Source organism: Odontesthes bonariensis, chromosome 18 (assembly GCF_027942865.1).
Source record: "Odontesthes bonariensis isolate fOdoBon6 chromosome 18, fOdoBon6.hap1, whole genome shotgun sequence".
NCBI lineage: Eukaryota > Metazoa > Chordata > Actinopteri > Atheriniformes > Atherinopsidae > Odontesthes > Odontesthes bonariensis.
Genome location: NC_134523.1, coordinates 18,994,730 through 19,011,640, shown reverse-complemented (window position 1 = coordinate 19,011,640; position 16,911 = coordinate 18,994,730). Strand labels below are relative to the sequence as shown.

Genomic DNA, 16,911 nt, shown 5'->3' with positions numbered 1-16,911 from the left:
TTTTGTGAAATCTGACAGTGAATTGAGACATTCTTTAATGTGGTATGTTGTTCATTGAGGAGGCCTCTTACTTCACTACTTCATTGTATTTGCAGCAATTAGTTAATTAGTTCACATGTAAATCAAGTAGCATGATTAGTTAATCATCTTTAAGCTACAGTTTGGTGCTGTGCATCCACTATAAATAACACACCATAAGTTTTCTCACCATCAGAGCCAACGCCGATCCAGCGTGTTGAAAAAAAATCATTGATTTTGGTCACAGAGGACACTAATCAGTTATTTATCGTATTGTGATTGGCTGCCCTGATCAATCCCTCCTACTGAAGATGATGCTGAAGCTATTTTAAGATTCTAAAACATGTAGTTTGCAGGTTTTCCACTGGTTTGAAATAAAGCCCCTGCTTTTTCTATGGCGAATCATACTATTGTGACCACTGATGGCGATTAGAAAACTGAAAGTTTCCCAACACAGCCATCAATCGATGCAAAGTTCAGGTTGATACTCTGAACGTATCTCAGATATCTGCTGCCTGGCAGGTTGTTCTGTGAACATTTTTCAGTCTGAACTGAAGATCTGTCTGATTGTTTTTTTTTGTTTCCTCTCTGCTCGTTCCAGACAAAACAAGCTCATCACTCACTGTCTTCAATAAAACAGATGTTTGTGCAGTGACACTTCTAGTCAGAGTTTCATAAACGTTGTGGGGGGACACTAACGTCTGATTGTGTACGTGAAAATTGCCTCCATGCCAAGACACCACAGATGATGTTGTTGCCTTAGTTACAGTTGCTGTATTGATTTTTTTTTATATTTTACTTCAAGAGTCGTCTGAAGAGAAACATTTATATCAGTTTAAGTGGGGGAAAAAAGGCCTTCACTTTTCTAACTACGTCAACAAATCAGTGGTATTGGAAAATACTTCTACTGAATTGGCATCATAAGGAAAAGGAACATTCTGTTTCACTATCAAAGATACAAAGTTTTAATGTTTTTTTTATTCATTTCGAGTTATAAACTTTACCAGGAGTAAAAGTGGATTCTATAGGTATATTAACAGTCTGATCATTTCAAATGAAGCATCCCATTTTACGTTCTGAATACCTTTATTGGTTGAAATAAGGAGGGGAAGAATAAAACTGTTTTCACGGAGTTATCAGTGCTTTTTTTTTTTTTTTACAGTAAAGGATCTGAGTACTTAGTGCACCGTTTTGCTCCGGCAGGGGGCAGAATACAGCATTCTCTCCCCTCAATGTTGGTTCGTTGACCCGGACAGACCGCGACAGTCCCGGGTGTTTTCCTTCCTGCTGTCCGGAGGATGGAGATCTGTGCAGGGATGTCTCTGACAGAAACCCCGCCGCGCTGTGGGCTCCGGGCACTGGCAGACTCTGTGTCGGAGTTGCTCAGCAGGGTCGGAGAGGAGATTCTGGGCGCGCTGGAGAAGCGGGACGGTGGGTCCAGGTTCTCCGGAGCCTCTGGTCGCCTGTTTCAACTGCTGCGGCTGCTGCTCACCGAGCGTATGGCGGTGGCTGCGCAGCGGATCGTCGGGCTGCTGGAGCGGGAGGTGGAGGAGTACCGGCGGCAGCTGGAGCGGCAGCGCCGGCTGTTGGAGGCCGTGTTGAGCCCGGTGGTCCGGCTGAACCGAACGGGTGAGCTCCATGGGCCTGTACCGCCATGTTGGAGCCACATCATCACAGTGACAGTTGCTAGGTGACCATAGACCAATCAGCACCAAGCATCTGATTAGCCAATTAGTCTGACAGAGAGTTGATACTCCTCACAGATAATCAAAAACAACGAACATTTAATTGAGCTAACAATCCGTTTTGAGAGTAAATAATGTGCAAATATGTAGTTAAAGGTGATTGTTAGTTGTCACGACTGGACATAATGAAATGTTCTCTGTTTGTTTATCTCTAGACACACAAGAAATATAAAACAAAATTAGTTAATTATGAAATGAACAGTTCATGTGTTTTAATTCACATTAGTTTTGTACTGATGAATATCACTTTTTTTTGTCTTTCTATCAATAAATCTTAGATAAAGCAGTTTAATATTTCCTACAAAGAGTGAACTCTCCTTGGGAATCTGCTGCTTGTATCAGTAATCCGGAGAGCAAAATAGATTAGCTTTATTATTTCATTTAACAAAATAACGGTTTTGTCAGAAAATAGTCAAAATTGGATGTTATCAACTATCACTCTAGCGGTCCATGATATCATCTACTTTCTTGTTTAATTCACCCATTTTGAAACCTATAAAAGCTTTAAATTAGTCACAGAAATGTCTGACATATGAAACCATGACAGCTTGAATACATTTCATGATAATATCAACTTCCAGTTTCTCTCATCTGTACACGTTTGCTGTGTTTAAGAACAGGTAGAAAAGATAGTTTTCCAAAACACAAACTCATGTAATTAACTATAACTTTAAAGCACTTTGAACTGAGTACTTTTTTCTCCCCGTCAGACACCGTCAGCTCGACTCCTCCTAAGATTATCACTGCAGATGAAAACCTTCCCTTGCTCTCAGACTCCACCCACTTGCCATCAGGTCCACCTAGCTCTGCTTCCTCAGACATTTCTGCAGCTGAGAGTGATGAAGACTGGAGCGGTAGCCGTATATCCTCCGGCAGTAAAGAGACAGGCGGAGTGGGTGCAGGACGCCAGACTGCTTGCCGTCACAAAAGGAGCTTGGTGAGACATGTGGAATTACACTCGGATTCCCCAGAGCATCTCCGTGGAGTCTGCGGACAACACTTTGAGTCTTCAAACGCTTTGTCAGACCACCTCAGATCTCACAGAGAAACTGTCAGCGGTGGCGGGACCTGCAAGGTTTGTGGGAAGATGTTTCAAAACATGGAGACGCACATGAGGAGCCACACTGGAGTCAAACCGTTCAGCTGTGAAGTCTGCGGCAAGAGCTTTCCCCGACCTGGAGCCTTAAGTAGACACAAGAAGATCCACAACAGAAGGACCTCTGACACCTGCCAGGCTTGCGGACTGACCTTTACTGAAAACGAGCTGCTCCAGGAGCACCTGAAGTCACATGAGGACGAGGAGAGAGATCAGACTGAGGGTAGTGATGTAAGCAAGGAAGGTGGGTTGGAGAGGCTAAAACCGAACAGAGATACAGAACCAACTCCTGGTGGGAGGTCGGCCTCACTCTGCTGCAGAGTCTGCGGAGATTCCTTCCACAGTCGAGGCTTTTTAAGAAAACACGCAGAGACGCACTGCAGGGAATCACAGAGCATCTGTGGCGTCTGCGGAAAGCAGCTGGATTTGCCTGAGACTCTGCAGACTCACCTGCAATCTCACAGAGAGACAAGCGGGACGTGTAGCATCTGTGGAAAGAGTTTCCAGAACATGGAGGCACACATGCGGAGCCATACGGGTATCAAACCATACCGTTGTACCTTCTGCAGCAAACGCTTTCCCCGACCTGGAGCTCTGAGGCGGCACAAGAAAATCCACAGTGGCGAGCGACCGCATGTCTGCCACCAGTGTGGCAAGACCTTCATCGAGAGCAGCGCCTTAAAGATTCACTCCAGGAGTCACTCGTGGGAGGCCGCTGAGCCTACAGCCGACTGTCAGAGTCTGAATGCTGAGACACAAAGCGCCAAGACGCCAGCTCAGTCAGGATGCAGCTGCAAAGTGTGTGGGGAGTCTTTTCAGAGTGGAGGCAGTTTGAGGAAACATGCCAAGAGTCATTCAGCCAAGTCGGCCTGCGGAGTCTGCGGTGAAAGTCTGCCGCCGTCTGAGTCGCTGAGAGACCACCTGCAGACCCACAGGGAAGCTGGTCAAATCTGTCACATCTGCGGGAAAACCTACCAGAACATAGAGACTCACATGCGGAGTCACACTGGCGTCAAACCATACCGCTGCAGCATCTGCAGCAAATCCTTCCCACGGCCCGGTGCTCTGCGGCGCCACAAGAGGATCCACAGCGGGGAGCGCCCATACATCTGCGAATTTTGCGGGAAGACGTTCATTGATAACGGTGCTCTGACAGCACACATCAGGAACCACACCGGAGACAAACCTGCCAGCCGTGTCTCCTGTGAGATGTGTGGGAAGAGTTTAGCCTCAGTCCACGTCCTGGAGGTCCACAAAAGGATCCACACAGGTGAGAAGCCCTTCCTCTGCCGCATCTGTGGGAAAGCCTTCAGGCAGGTGGGAGGGCTTAATGCCCATATGCTGACACACACTGGTGAGAAGCCATTCAGCTGCAGCCTTTGCAGCAAGAGCTTCAGCACCAAAGGATACCTGGAGACCCACATCCGCTTCCATAAGAAGGAGCGAGCCTTCAGCTGCAACCTGTGCTGGAAGGCCTTCGTCACCAAGAACGACCTGAAGAAACACCTGCTGACGCACACTGGTGAGAAGCCGTACAGCTGCCGGGTCTGTGGCAAGAGCTACCAGGAGAAACGCTCCAGAGACATCCACATGAAGGTTCACCTGGTTGTCCAGAGCAGCGAAGAGCCAATCAGGAGACAGGATCATCTGCAGCCAGACTTCATCCAGCTGTAGCGGTTTTACTGGTTCTACACTTAAAAACTGAATAATCTGAATAAACAGATCAGATGTTGTGTTCAAAATTGGAGAGCATATCGAGTCTTTTAGATCATAAAAACCTTAAGAAGCTAATTATATTTGTAGAAAGTTTGTGAACCCTTTGGATTTCCCTACATGTCTGCATAGAGAAGACCTAAAACAGGGTCAAACTGCAACACTCCAGAAGGACTGACACATCCAAAGAAACCAAAGAAACAGCAATCTGAAGAAGGGCAGGGTGCTCGAAATGTCACGTATGACAGCTGAATAAATCTTTTCTGGGAGCTCTTTGGTGTGCAGATCTATCCATTTTATTTCCTATTCCTTATTCCGTTCTGTGTCCAGCACATCCGTCAACTACAACAAAAGCGTTCTTCCAGCAGCTTTCTGTCTTATTCATGCGATCTTTAGCAAACTGAAGATGGGCAGCTGTGTTTTTCTCCTTGCAGCCCAATCAGACTTCTCCTGAACATCAACAGCCAATGCAAGAGAGGCCTTCAGTGGCTTTGAAGTTACCGTTGATTCTTGACTACTTTGCATAGCAGATTATTACAAAACTTGGAGTGATCTTTGTATAGGCAGCCACTCCTTGAGACCACATCACTGGTTCCTCTTTTTGTAAACAATCAGTGTGACTGTGGATTAGTGCGGTTAAACTGCTTTAGAAATGAGCATCAACGGCTCTTTTACCAGAATTCTCTTGTTTGTGCCATGCTGCACTTAACAAACATGAATAAAAACATTTATTTAATTGAGTTTTTTTCTGGTTTTAGGAGAAATGAAAATTAGATCATCTAGGTCTTATTTATGCAGAAATAAAAGTTTGTTGAAATTTCAAGTACCACTGTATTTTCAACATTTCAACTATCATATATTTTGATATATTTTCCTGGAATTAAAATATTTTATTACACATGCAACATACAGTTGTGGAAAAGAGTATGTTTTCTATCAGTTATAAGGTTTTAAGTATCAACAGCACCTTGGATAAGAAACAACACGACACAAATCTAAACCAAACTCCAGAAGCAGTGTGTAAAAAACACCTTGTGATTCAGCATCTTCTAGAACCACATTTAGCAGCAATAAATGGAAGTAATCATTTTCTGTATGACGTTATATGTCTCTCATCTTTGTGGAGGAAAACCAGCCCAAATCATCAGCCCTCCACCACCGTGCTAGACAGCTGCTACGAGGTGTTTGTACTGATAGTTGTGCTGCCATGTTTTTTTTTTTTTTAGAGACAAGGTTTTTTTTCTAATTGTACTATCATGAACGTTAAAAATGAAATATGAATATGAAATTTAACATGCTAACTGAGGCCTGTTGTGTCTGAGATGTAACTCTTTGGGTCTGATCTTGGGATGAACTTTGTGGGACATATATTGGTGTAGGCAGGGTCTCAGTTATCCAGTCCACAACTTCTCGTTGGATCTGGTGGAAGTTTCTCCTCTCACTCGAACGGTTTCTTCAGCTCTAAACTAGGTGGTGGGGAGTATCAGCTTGTAAGGTGATCTTATTCTGTCCAGAATGTGTACAAAGAAGACAGATGGTTTGAGAGAGAAGTAAAGGAACCAGCTATGTTAGACTGGAAAAACCCATCACTGAACAGAGGAGGTGGTCTCAGGTATCACTCTATCTAACACAATGCAGCATTGTCTCTCCTCCCCGGGCGCTTTAACTACTATTCATGCCTTGGATCTTGTGCCAAAACTCGCCCTTTCATACAGGTAGACAATTTATAGGTGAAAATGACTCAACCGACCCCCACAGTCAGGTGGTTGAATGACGCATGTAACTGTAACGCCCTGCCATGTGAGAATGACTCTCTCTGCTTATAAGCTAATACTCCCCGCCAACTTAGAACTGAGGAAGCCTTTTGGATGAGAGGTAAAACATTTTCAAGATCCAAGAAGTCTGGTTGCCCTTATTCAAGCCGTTAGGATTTCTGGGACGTCCACTCCTGGGAGGAATGAAAGCTGTCTTGAATGTTTTCCACTTGTGAATAATCTTTCACTCTGTAGAATGGTGGACACTAACCAGTTTGGAAATTCAAGATTCAAGAAATGGTTTTACTGCACTTCATAAACTGATGGACAGAAACAGCCGCTTTTCTAATGTTGTTGCTGATGTCTTTCCTCCTTGGCATTGCTCAACTGAATCCACCAGACCAATACAAACTGACAAAAAATCTGCTTTTATAGAGGTGCTCACACCTGCTGAAGATAATTAATCACGTCCATTTAAGTAGCAGCACCTGGCTTCTACTTAACCCCCAGCCAGGGTGTAGTTAAGACGCTGTTTCTGTGTTTTATTTTTTGTTCTATGCATAACAACACAGTCTAATATGGCATGAGTTGCAGGTTACTAGGTATATTTATTAGTAACACCTGCCAGCGAGTGGATGTTTTCACATGAGTATAAATGCTCATATATGAGCTATTTTCTTGTTAGGATACTCGTGTTGTGCACACGTCCACCGCAGTGAGGTGCTTTTGTTGTGAAGCCTTGCTGTCTCAGAGAATGTAACTTGACAGTTTCCTGTCGGGCCAACATTCAGCCGTCTGCTGCCTCCGTGTTTGTACCTGTCGCTGCTTTGGTCTCACCATGCTGCACATAAAGCTCCACATGTTCCGCTTGTATTTGGACCAGCGTCTCTCCGCGGTCACAGACGACATTTTCCGCCGCTTCGCTTCGACCGTCGCTGAATACGAGCGCGAGGTTCTGCGCCTTAAACTGGAGATCAGCGGGCAGCAGCGGCAGCTGAAGGCTGCTGGACCTCCGGGAGCCGCGGGCAGAGAGGATGAACCTGTGGGTGAGTAAACGCACTGGGTGTAGAGCGACTGCTAGAGTGAGACGTAAAGTTATCCAAGGAGTTTGAGTAAAAGGTCCCTTGACTTCTTTTTTTTTTAAACACTTTCCACCTTTTATCTTCGGTTCTAACCAGCTGGTGGGGAGTTTCAGGCTTACAGGCAGGTGAGTTCTGCTGCTCGTTGACGTCATTGTCACCTGTGAGCTGTTCACCTGCATGACCAAACTTGTTTTGGTCACACGATCCGAGGTGTGAATGGCCGTGAAGCCGCCAGGGGAGGAGAGTCGAGGCTGCTTTGTAAAGCGTTAGGAATGTGATACCCGAGGCCTCAAAGATTGTTTTCCAAGTTTAACATAGACCGCTTCTTTAACTCCTCTCTCCAACAATCTGCCCTCTCTGTCCAAATGTACGTAACGTTCCTTTCCTTCAAAAAGTGTCCCTTATTGAGATGCAGATGGACTGCTTAGTGTTGACCCGAAGAGCCGGTTCTCTGGCGTTGTGCTGCATGTTTTAGCAGGTTAAGTTTCACCCATATAAAGGTGTATGTGCTCCACTCTGCTCTGTGGACTGCCTATACAACACCAAGTCCCAAAAAGTTGGGACGCTCTGTAAAATTTCATTTGTTTAAAAAAAAAAAAAGATGACAATAATGCAATGATTTCCAAATATCATAAACCAATATTTTATTCACAATAGAAAAAAGAAAACTTTTAAATGTTTTAAGTGAAAGATTTGAAAAATAATGGCTCGTCTTATTTTTGATAGCAGGAAGATGTCACAAAAAATAAACAGAGGCTGCAAAAGTTTGGTTGGCCATGTTGTAATGAATTGACATCAGGTCGTAACATGATGGGGAGTAAAAAGAGCAACTCAAAAAGGGTCTGCAATCAGCAAAAATATGTCTACAAATTGTGGAACAATTTCAGAATAGCGTTCCTCAACTATGATATTGAGGACTTTGAATATTCAGTCATCTATAGTACATACATCAAAGATTCAGAGAATCTAGACACAGCCAAAAAAATTTATATTGATCCTTAAGGCCCATTTATGCCCTACGGAACCGGACGAAATTCGTCTGTCCGGTCCATACGTTGCTCCCGGAGCTTCTGTTTATGCCTCCGTCCGTATTGCGCACGTCTGTAAGAAATCCTCTAGAGGGCGGTATATATTGAGTCATTGTCGGCCGCGGGTTTGAGAAACATTGCGTCAATTGAGGAAGTTGCAGTCATACAAATGTATATACCCCCTGACCATCTCACAAATCCTCTCCTCCATTACCTGGCATTTTTAAATCTTAAAATTTTTTAATCTCCTACTCTTCGTTCTTCTTCTTCTTCCTCCATAACTTCCGGAGCCAACACGCTCCTGACTCTCTACTGCCCCCACGAATTCCTCTGGTATTGCTCCGTTTCGCCCGGAGCTCACCGGATTGCTAAACTCTTGACCTACGGACAAACTGACGGATGAAACGCCCCCCGGAACCGGGTGAAAACGTCCGTTTCCGTAGTTAACGTAGGGCATAAATGGGCCTTTAGGCAGCACTACTTCATCATGGACGTCTCTTCCTCCAAACAAAAAAGGAGAAGGACTATCCAGCATGGGGATGCATTAGTGCCTGTAAGCTGGAAAGGCTCCATCGTTTCTGAGCGGTATCTTCGGGTTTTAGGGCAAAACATGCGCCCGTCCAGATGACATCCTTTTCAGTGATGTTTCAGCGTATTTCAGGAGGACAATCCTAACCCACATAATGCATCTATTTTAGTAGAAGAGTCTGAGTGCAGGACTGACCTGCCTGCAGTCCCGATCTTTCACCAACTGAAAAAATATTTCATGAAACACAAAATATGACAAAGAAGAGCCAGGACTGTTGAGCAGCTAGAATCCTTGTTACGGCCCCTGGCCTCTAGAGGATGTGCATGATTCTTTGTGTATGCAGATTCGAGTGTTGGAGCACTCTTGGGTGATTGGCTGCCTGGGAACTGCAAAGCTACGCTATTGGACCAGCGGGAGATGACGACCCAATCAGTGAGGGATGAGGTCCACCTGCAAATCATAAAAGGCTCCTGAAGTCATTTCACCACGGGGACAGCTTTTAGGAAGTCATTTTGTGCAGCTGATCAGAAATGGGACAACAGTCCTCCCCCCAAAGGTCCAACAGCTAGCTCCACAGTTCCCAGATGTTCAGACTGTTTAAAGAAGAGGTAACGCTACACAGAGGTAAACATTGACCTATCCCAACTATTTTGAGACGTGTTGCTGCCATCAAGGATGAGCTGATCATTTTCATGAAACAGTTTTGTTTTTTATTGAGACTGTTTTTGATGACATTGCAAATGCACCTTTTTATTTACATTTTACACAGCATCCCAACTTCTTTGGAGTTGTTGTATAACACTGCTCAGTCCACGTTTTGTTCTTCGGGTGAGCCAGTTTCTGTCTGAACTGTGTGAAAATATGCTTGTCAGACACTCCTGCGTCATATGGAGTGACAATATTCTTACCCTGACTATTTTGTAGTCTGTCTGTTTCTTGTCTTATTTATTGTTTATATTATCTTATGTTTTTTTTTTTTTTTTTTTTTTAGCTGGTTTGACCAAACCCTTTTTATGTATCTACAGGTTTGTTGTGCTTTCTTGACGCATTTGTGTTCCTTTTCTTTTCCCTTTGCCCTAGTAGTGACATTTTTAGTCAGTTTCTATAGGGTTGTAATGAAGCCCAGATCGGGTATCACCTATCTAACACTCTCAAAGCAGCATTGATTCTCTTCCCCAGGCGGTTTCACAGCATTTTACACCTTGAGTCTTTGTGACCAAAACATGTTTGATCATTTTTTTTTTTTTTAAATATAAATGTTCTTAAAACATCTTATAAGACTTAGACTCTCCACCAGTTAGTTAGAAACTAAAGAGGTAAAATGTCTTCAAAAACAGAGAAAGTAGTACAGTTTCCTTCCACGCGAACTTGTAGGGTCACCATGACCTGGATTACTGAGAATTTCCACCAACAAAGTGAGACGTAAAGGCTTCTTCCACCAGATGTCGCGGCTGTGAATACAGCTCAACTTGTTAAACAGGAAAGCAGTTGTAGCAGACCTTTGAACCTCCATGGAGCAGTTAAACAGCTTCTTCTTTCTCACCAAAACTAAAGATAATTTAAAGGTATAAAACCTGGATGATATGTTTACTGTTGGAAGTATAAAGGTAGTGACATTGCATTTAAAATACTTAGTAACAAGTATAGGCCCTGCATTAAATAAATTTAAATATTCAAGTAAAAACACATGATTATCAGCATCAGATGAATAATAAAAATAAATATCAACACTAAAGTTATTGTGTCATAGGAAGATGCACCCTGGAACAGACTGCAACACTTACTTGTGCGTTTGCAGAACAGCTTCTGAACAGCTTAGAAAATGTTTTTGTGTGGAAATCTTTTTCACATGTTCCTGCTTCTTTATGAAATGACCGGTTTGGTCTGTTGAGGTCACATATCCCTTGCATACCTGACCACCCTGTGGGTCTTTGGGGTTGTTTTCACCTGTGAGTTATTTACCTACCTGACTTATCATTTGAGATGTTGGGGTTGCATGAGTCAAAGTGAATTTGGTTATGAAACGGCCTGTGAAGTAATGCCACAGGCCGTTTCATTCCCCATCTTCTTTCGTATGTAATATCAAGGTCGATGCACTCAACATTGCTGGAAAAAACAGAACATAAGTTATGGTCTCTGGACACACCCATCAGCCACATACGTTGCAGACCTGATTCACTCTCATTCACATTTACTTTAAATTATTATAACCTAATGTCAAGTTGTCTTGTTGTTAATTTAAACTTCTATTATTATTTTGTAGACCACTTCTGAAACAGTATAGAGTGAGATATAATGTACAAGTGTAAAAGAGTCGGTTTGCTCGCAAAATGCGGGTACTTCAGGCATGAAAATATGTTCAGTTGCCACCAGATTAATGGAAAGAAGTGCATGTGTGAAAGGGGCTTAACTCTCGGCTCTTTACTTCTCTAGGTGCTCAACATGTTTGGACAATAGAGGAAGAGCAGGAGGTGAGAGGGCGAAATTTAATGGTGCACATTACGCAGGAGGGTGGGGCTTTAGGAGTAGACGACATGGTCAACAAGTTTTCAGCAAGTTCTAATAAAGAGCTTCATTCGGCTGACAGTCACCTGGAAGGTGTCAAACAGGAAGTGGATGAAAGTCGAATGATGCTGGAGGCTTTAGTCGGTGCAGAAATGAACTCCGAGCAGGAAGGTTGGTTCACATCATGTCTGACCAGATAATTTTTCCCTTAAAGTCTTTGCCTTGTTTCCGAATGTGTTGACACATCATGCATCATCGTATTTTTGTATATAAAAGATGGATGTAGTTAAAAGATAGACATTACACTGCCTTTTAGATAAGTTGAAAATATTCATGTGAAAAGACAAAACTATCAGTGTCAGATAAATAGAATATCAATAGAATTTTTTTTTTTTTTTTTTTTTTTTTTGTCTTAACTGTATGTGACCAAAGGAAGAGACACCTTGAATCTAACTGCAAGTGAGGCCAATTGGAAAGTTCTCAAAACATGTATTCTTTGTAATGTTCAGCAGGGGGCGACAACTGGTGGTACAAACCATTAAATTGTGTGAAAGTCAGACTTTCATGCAATTTAATGGTTTGCACCAAGTGAGAATTAATTAAAGGCATATTGGCATATTAGTTTGTGTTCTCAGCCAAATCCACTAATCAATTACCTTTGTGTCCGGTTCGTAAAAACTACATTTGGTGATGTCACTATGACTTCATCCATCTTTTATGTACAATCTGAAGGTTTTAATCAGTTCTTAAATTAAGCTCTTTGTGTCCACCAGCTGTTCCACAGAATTTCACCATAGAAGAAGAGCCACAGGTGAGGGGACAAAGCTTCACAGTCCCCCTTAAAAGGGAAATGGGTGGCGATTCTGAACTAGACGACACAGACACCCAGACCTCACGTTCTCTGGAGGCTGAACCTCAGCTGGTTGACAAACGGCCAAAAGTTTTTTGTGTCAAAGAAGAAGTGGATGAAGATCACATGATGATTGAAGGTCAGTTCACAGCAGATCATTAAACTTATCTTTAGGCTCAAATTAGACCCAACAATGTTGAATGGTCACAAATTAAACAGGCCTGGTCACTCTGTGAAATAAATCTGCATGATAAATTCAGGTTGGAGATGTGCAGAAAATAGTTTCATGGAACATAACCCAGAGTACAGAGGTAGAGTACACCCGGGACAGGTCGCCAGGCCTTAAAGGGGAACACAGACAAACAAGACGAGCAGCCATGCACTCTCACTCCTACGGGTCAATTTAGAAGCACCAGTCAACCTAACATGCTTATTTTGGGATGGTGGATTACCCGGAGAGAACCCAGTATAAACCAAATGTCGTGTTTCACCGTCTTTGACAATAAGATTTACATTTGTTTGTTCCACCAGATGGAGTTCAGGATTTCACCAAAGAAGAAGAGCAGCAGGTGAAAGGGTCGAGTCTCAATCTGCACATCAAACGAGCGGAGGGCAGAGCTTCTGGACCTGAGGACACTGATACAAAACTCACGTTGAGTCCTCCTTGGCAGATGGAGTCTGATGAAGAAGAAAACCCTTCATCTAGTCAGATCCAGTCTTACATGGAGGATGAGCCTCATCCTGACATTCTGTCGCGACCTGAACCTGGAGGAACCCGCACACGTCCAGACTGCAACAGTAACTCTGGCGTCCATTTAGAATTGTCTAGGGAGTACAGTGGCAATGCTCTGTTTGAACCAGGTGACCAGCTCTCCTCTGGGACTCAAACCACACCTCCGGCAGACCAGAATCTTCTGACCTGCAGCAGCTGTGGCCGAGAGTTTAGCTCAAAGACGAGTCTGAAGAAACATATCAGGAATAACGTGAGTCAGGACCAGGAACAGATGTCTTGCAGCTACCGGAGACAGAGAGCCCCCTTCCAGATACCCTCTGACCGTTTTAACTGCAGAGTTTGCAGGAGTTCCTTTTATTCTCAGGGAATTCTTCTCCGGCATGCCGAGGGCCACTGCAAGGAGCCCGAGAGGCAGTGTGGACTCTGTGGGGACCTTCTGCAGTCCACCAAGACCCTTATAGAGCACCTGCGATCCCACAAAGAAGTGGGCAGCACCTGTGATGTGTGTGGGAAGAAATGGAGCTCCATTAGGAGGATGGAGATCCACCGACGGGTCCACACCGGAGAGAAACCATACCACTGTGAGTTCTGCAGCTTGAACTTCAGCAGGAGGGAGAGCCTGGAGAGACACATGAAGGTCCACAGTGGGGAGCAACCGCACCGCTCTTAGAGGGCTTTACCTGGAGGGAGGGCCTGATGCAGCACCTGAACATCACCCACAAATGAATCTAAATTAATCTAAATTAATCTTTTGAAACTTGATTTTTGGAGAAACGTATTATTTTTTTATCTTTTGATAACATCATGGCGTCTCTCAGAGGTCTCCTGGGCCCTCTTTTAATATGAACCAGATGTTACAAAGTTTGAATAATTCTTTTCTAATCCCCAACACAGTTTAACAGTTTCAGGATGTTTCTGTTTCCATCATTTATGGGAGAAGACTCTATTTGATTCCATTTTTGGAGTCACTGCTGTAGTGTCCCGCAGACCTGTGTTCTGTCTTTTGAACTTGATACTAAGTTAAAGCAGAAAATAAATTCTATGGAAAAATGTTTTCTGAAAAACTCAGCCAAACCTGAATGTTTAAATCGAACATCATACGTGTAGAATTGGATCTTAAAATCATGAGAAAGTAGCCAGTATTCTCTACTCTGAGACGTTAGTGGCTTATCCACTGAGGATGACGATTGACAGCTGAGCAGAACCACAATAACCGGGAAACTAACTAGTTGGGATGTGAAATTTTAAACGCTCACTCTCCGGCTGTGGAATAAGTTACCTGAAACCTCACTTTACACTCACGTGGTGGACAAGCCGTGCAGATGATGCTGCGTAGATGTTGGACGGACCTGCTGCAGAACTGTTAGTTGGATAGCTGTCAGATACGCAGATGGCATCGTTTGCTGGATTTAGAGTTGGGCGAACTCCCAAACAGACGTATTAATACACATTCACAGCTATTTTGTAAAGAAATGAAGAATCCTGAGCAGAAAATGGATCAACTGTTTTAGACTCTTGATTCAAAGTTCAGTAGAACATCGTTCTCAGTCATTTAATGTTTTCAAGCATTTATTCGATACCTTGTGTATATTTTTAACAAGTATAAAGGGATTTCACGGGAAGTTCTGGATTTGCTCTACTGAAGCTTTAAATAAATCCTCCTGTTTTCAGTCTTAGCATTAACTATAACTTGTTTTTATTCTTAAACAGTCTTGTGAAACCAGCACTCTGTGTAAAGCAGCAGGGTCACCAGACAAATGTTACCGTATATTAAATTACAACAAATTATACCTGTTGAGGTTTTTTTTTTTTTTTTTTTAAACTGACTTCATATTTTAAACAATCAGTGTCAACAGTATATAGTCTACATGAGAGGAACATTTTATTAGAATATGTTCATGTGACTGTATTTGTTGAACTGTTTCAGGTTAGGGCAACATTTTGGTTTGTAAACCTGTATATACATTACGGCAACAATGGAGCTTTTCCTGGTGTACTAGTTTCTATTTCCATAGGCACAAAGGCATCCCCGTATCATTAGAGATGCAGGATTCGGAACTGAGTGCCGATGACAAACTGGATGGTCCTTCTCCTTTTTAGTCTGAAGGATATGATGTTTGTCTGACTATAGAAACGTTTTCCACTTGGCTTTAGTCCATTTTAAATGAGCTTCGGTCCGGAGGAGACGGGAGTCTTTCTGGATCATGTTCACATATGATTTCTTCTTTGTATGATTGAGCTTTACCTGCTGTTGTGGATGGCACGGTGAGCTGTGTACAAATACACTGATTTCTGGAAGTGTTCCTGAGCCCATGCAGAATCATGTCTGTTTTTAATGCAGCCCTGCATGAGGGTCAATATTGAGATTTTTTTTTTTTTTTTATTTTGGCTCTGTCCAATTTCTCTGACTCTTTCATATTATTTACTGTAGATGATGGAATATGTAAAGTCTTCACAATTTTACATTCAGGAACATTTAACTGAAATTTCAGATTGCTCAACCATCTTTACTTCTGAGAGACTCTTCCTCCCTAAGGTGCTCATTTTCTACCCAATCATGTCACTGACCTTTTGCCAGTTAACCTAATTAGGAAAAACATGTTCCTCTGATTGTTTCATTATGTACAGTTTAATTTTCCAGCCTTCTGTTGCTCCTATCTTAACTTTTTTGATACATTTCCATCAAATTCAAAATAAGGCAAAAAAAAAAAAAATGAAATGGTAAAATGTCTCCCTTTTAAAATGTGTTGTCCATGTTCTATTGTGAATGAAATATTGGTTCATGAGATTTACAAAAAAAACAATGCATTCTGTTTTATTTACATTTTATACAGCATCCCAACTTTTTTTGGGTTTGTTACCTTGATTAAGAAACTGTACTTAAAGTGCTAAAGTACCAGCTGAATTAAAGTGTCCATAACTCTTCCACTACTAAAGTCAAAGCTGTATCTTATGCATGTATCGATATGAAATCAGTATTTCCACAGTTGTTGTAGATGGAAATGGACCTGTAATACTTTCAACATATCAGGCTGCAGCATGAACTCCTTTTTATAAAAACTATGGCTGCATGGTGGTGTGGCGTTTAGCCCCGTCACCTCACAGCAAGAGGGTTGCTGGTTTGAATCCCTCTCTGGGTGGAGTTTGGATGTTCTCTCCGTGAATGTGTGGGTTCTCTCCGGGTACTCCAGCCTACTCCCACCACCTAAAATATGCATGTCAGGTTGATTGCTGACTCTAAATTGACCCTGGGAGTGAGTGTGAGCATGGCTGGTTGTTTATCTTGTTCGTCTCTATGTGTACCCCTACCTCTCGCCCAATGACAGCTTGGATGGGCTCCAGCCCCCCCACAACCCTGAAATGGGTTAAGCAGATATAAAAAATGGATCATCATCAGATACTTTAAACATACAAGATTATCAGACAAGTTAAATTCCCATTTCTGTCTGAGCTCACCTTTTTCTCATTTTTCATTTTGAATTCTGTTTAATTTGAAAGAAATCACAGAATACATGGATGGTTTAATTTTGTGGGTTTTTTGGCCATCATTTGTTATAAGACCTCCATTGAGGAGACATTCACATTGCATCTCTGAGTGAGATGTTATACTTTGTGATCCTTATGTATGTAACACTGTGGCAGCATTCATGTGATATAAAGTTAAGGATTAGTGGACAAAGCTCTGTGCAGATGTCCAGTTGTTGTGACTTTGCAGCCTGGATTAAAAGGACATGTGCAGTGTACCGCTTTCTGAGGATACTGCTCTACTACTTTGTTGTGGATGCTATAGTAAGAAAAACAAAATACTGATGGTGCCCCAGTAATATCTGACCCGAGGGGCCAGTGACCTTCCCACAT

The 16,911-nt window shown here is 42.7% G+C and overlaps 2 protein-coding genes across 4 annotated transcripts; both read left to right on the top strand.

Moving 5' to 3' along the window:
* The first annotated feature begins 1,197 nt into the window (after positions 1–1,197).
* LOC142367154 (uncharacterized) lies at positions 1,198–5,469 on the top strand. Its single transcript, XM_075449102.1, has 2 exons — positions 1,198–1,647; positions 2,474–5,469. The coding sequence occupies exons 1-2, from the start codon at positions 1,317–1,319 to the stop codon at positions 4,531–4,533; spliced, it is 2,391 nt and encodes a 796-aa protein (XP_075305217.1). The 5' UTR covers positions 1,198–1,316; the 3' UTR covers positions 4,534–5,469.
* A 1,645-nt stretch (positions 5,470–7,114) lies between these two features.
* On the top strand, positions 7,115–15,989 carry LOC142367163 (uncharacterized). 3 transcript variants are annotated; one of them, XM_075449110.1, is made up of 4 exons: positions 7,115–7,372; positions 11,399–11,641; positions 12,244–12,459; positions 12,852–15,989. In XM_075449110.1, the coding sequence occupies exons 1-4, from the start codon at positions 7,165–7,167 to the stop codon at positions 13,721–13,723; spliced, it is 1,539 nt and encodes a 512-aa protein (XP_075305225.1). In that variant the 5' UTR covers positions 7,115–7,164; the 3' UTR covers positions 13,724–15,989. The 3 variants fall into 3 exon arrangements, with proteins under 3 accessions (XP_075305225.1, XP_075305227.1, XP_075305226.1); XM_075449111.1 differs by lacking the exon at positions 7,115–7,372 and adding an exon at positions 8,709–9,589; XM_075449112.1 differs by lacking the exon at positions 11,399–11,641.
* The last annotated feature ends 922 nt before the right edge of the window (positions 15,990–16,911 follow it).